Source organism: Triticum dicoccoides, chromosome 7B (genome assembly GCF_002162155.2).
Source record: "Triticum dicoccoides isolate Atlit2015 ecotype Zavitan chromosome 7B, WEW_v2.0, whole genome shotgun sequence".
NCBI classification, from domain to species: Eukaryota; Viridiplantae; Streptophyta; class Magnoliopsida; order Poales; family Poaceae; genus Triticum; species Triticum dicoccoides.
Window position 1 is genome coordinate 748,651,519 of NC_041393.1, and position 2,202 is coordinate 748,653,720.

At 51.0% G+C, this 2,202-nt stretch overlaps 1 protein-coding gene across 1 annotated transcript; it reads right to left on the reverse strand.

The window, feature by feature from the left end:
• Positions 1–69: 69 nt before the first annotated feature.
• LOC119339670 lies at positions 70–1,780 on the reverse strand. The gene is made up of 2 exons (XM_037611641.1): positions 843–1,780; positions 70–238 (listed from the first exon to the last, which is right to left on the reverse strand). Exons 1-2 carry the CDS (start codon positions 1,778–1,780, stop codon positions 70–72), a joined length of 1,107 nt encoding a protein of 368 aa, XP_037467538.1.
• Positions 1,781–2,202: the final 422 nt, after the last annotated feature.

The following is a 2,202-nucleotide window of genomic DNA, read 5'->3' on the forward strand; positions in this document are numbered from 1 at the left end:
GCGCAAAAATCACCTACCTCCAACTAGGGGGTGGAGGGCGAGCATCGACTGCACAGTGAACTCAGTAGTCTATGTCCATTGCAAATGATGATAGTTCTTATTCTTACTTGGTTGTTCACTTATTCTGCATTTTACAAGTTTCAGAAATATTGGCCAATCGGGCAAACTGTGCCATGCTGTCGCAATGTAATAAAGTCGCAAATCTTTATCCAGGCAAGCATGAACAATCCAGCAAAAACTGTCACCATGCAGTTAAGTCGCAAATCATTAATTCTCCAGCACATTTACATTCCTCCAGGAGAGCATATCTTCAGCACGTTTCTACCCCCCATAACGCAAGATTTTAGACACCAAAAATATCATGACATTAAAGGCCCTGCCAGTACATCTCCCGAAACACGACCATGTTTCTTTCTTTTAATCGTGGTAGCAATCAGGGAACTACCAGGCACGCGGCTGTGCTGTACTTAAGTGCCGTAATACACACAACAAGCTGCTCATTTCTCTAAACACATGCAATTTACGATCTGCAGCGACGAACTGAACAACCACAGAGATCAAACGAAGGCCTATGGAAGAGACTTAGAGACCCCTACTGAATAACAAATTCAATCACTACAAATAAAAATGCCTTATTCATCAAAAATAATTATTAAAAGTGCCCTGGCTCAGAGAGCATGGCGAATAAAACCATAACAAGATACAACAATTCGAGGAAATAGCTGAATGTCTCATCTTCACGATGCCACTGTAGAATTTAACCATGCAGAAACTAATAAAACGAGACGAGACGAGATCGACGCTAGCTGGCCATGCACCCCGACGATCCTCATCCAGCTTACATGGGAGGGAACTGACTCCAATCGAACTCCAGATTGAACGACTGCATCTGCATCATCGTATCATCGCCGGTGAAGCCGGCCCCTTCGTGGCCACCAGCGTAGCCACCGTAGACCAGGGTGCCCAGATCCCCTCCGGAGCTCAGCAGCGTGCCCTCCTGCCGCTGCACTGGCGCCTGATGCAGCGCTGTAGACCCCATGTCTACGTTGCCGGTGGTGACCCATGGAGCTCGCGGCGGCGCCTGGTACATGGGAGGGAAATGACTCGAACCAAACTCCAGATTGAAGGACTGCATCTGCATCACCGTATCACCACCGGTGAAGCCGGCCCCGTCGTGACCACCAGCGTAGCCACCGATCAGGGTGCCCTCCGTCTGTTGCTCTGGCGCCTGATACAGCACCGGAGACCCCATGTCTATGATGCCGGTGGTGACGCATGGAGCTGGCGGCGGCGCCTGGGAATGAGTTTTCCCCATGCGTTCGCCCATGCTCTTGATCATCTCCTCCACCTTGTAGCCAACGCGGGCGAGCTGCTCCACGCTGAGGCCAACGAGGCCCGGGAGGTTCCCGTCCATGATCTGTTGCAGGAGGTACCTGGTCTCGCGGTCCTGGCACTCGCGCCGGGACTTGTCGACCTGCTCCTGGAGCTTGGCGATGCGCTCGGTGAGTAAGCCCTCCTGGTCCATCGTCTTCTTGCAACACCGCAGCTCCGGCACGCTCTTGAATCCATTCAGGATACCCACCGCCTTGTCAGGGGAAGGGAACACCTCGGGCGCCGCCTCGCCCTCGCCGTACACCACCACGCAGGTCTCGACGTCGCACAGCTTCCCCAGCTCGCCCGCCTTCTTCATCAGCCCCTTCAGACGCTGCTTGTACCTAGAGCGCCGGGTCGAGTCGTCGCGGACGTACCCCAGGGTCACCTTCTTGGGAAGCCGACCCATCGCCGGCCGGCCAAGGGATAAATTAATAAAACTAGCCAAGGAATGGAATGTCGTTGTTGGTTTAGCTAGGCAGGGAAGGAGGGGTAGATTTTATAGTGGATGGATCGCCTATGGATTAATTTCATGATATGATATGGCGACAGATATATAGGAAGAATATTGCATAAGATTTGGTGCCTTAATTGTGCCCCTCTGTAATTTTGGCGTCCTTTTAAACCTTCCTTCTAGTATCTCTCTGTAATTTTGGCATCCATTTAAACCTTTTAACTTTGGGAAATATTCTTTCCAATATTGAGACGAGGCCAGGGGCGTTGATTTTCTTTTACATGATTACATCGCACGGCTGTTAGCTTCAGCTTCTCGTCCCAAACTGCTCGCTATTTCCACGCACATGACATAATTCTCTCGTGTAAAAAAAATCA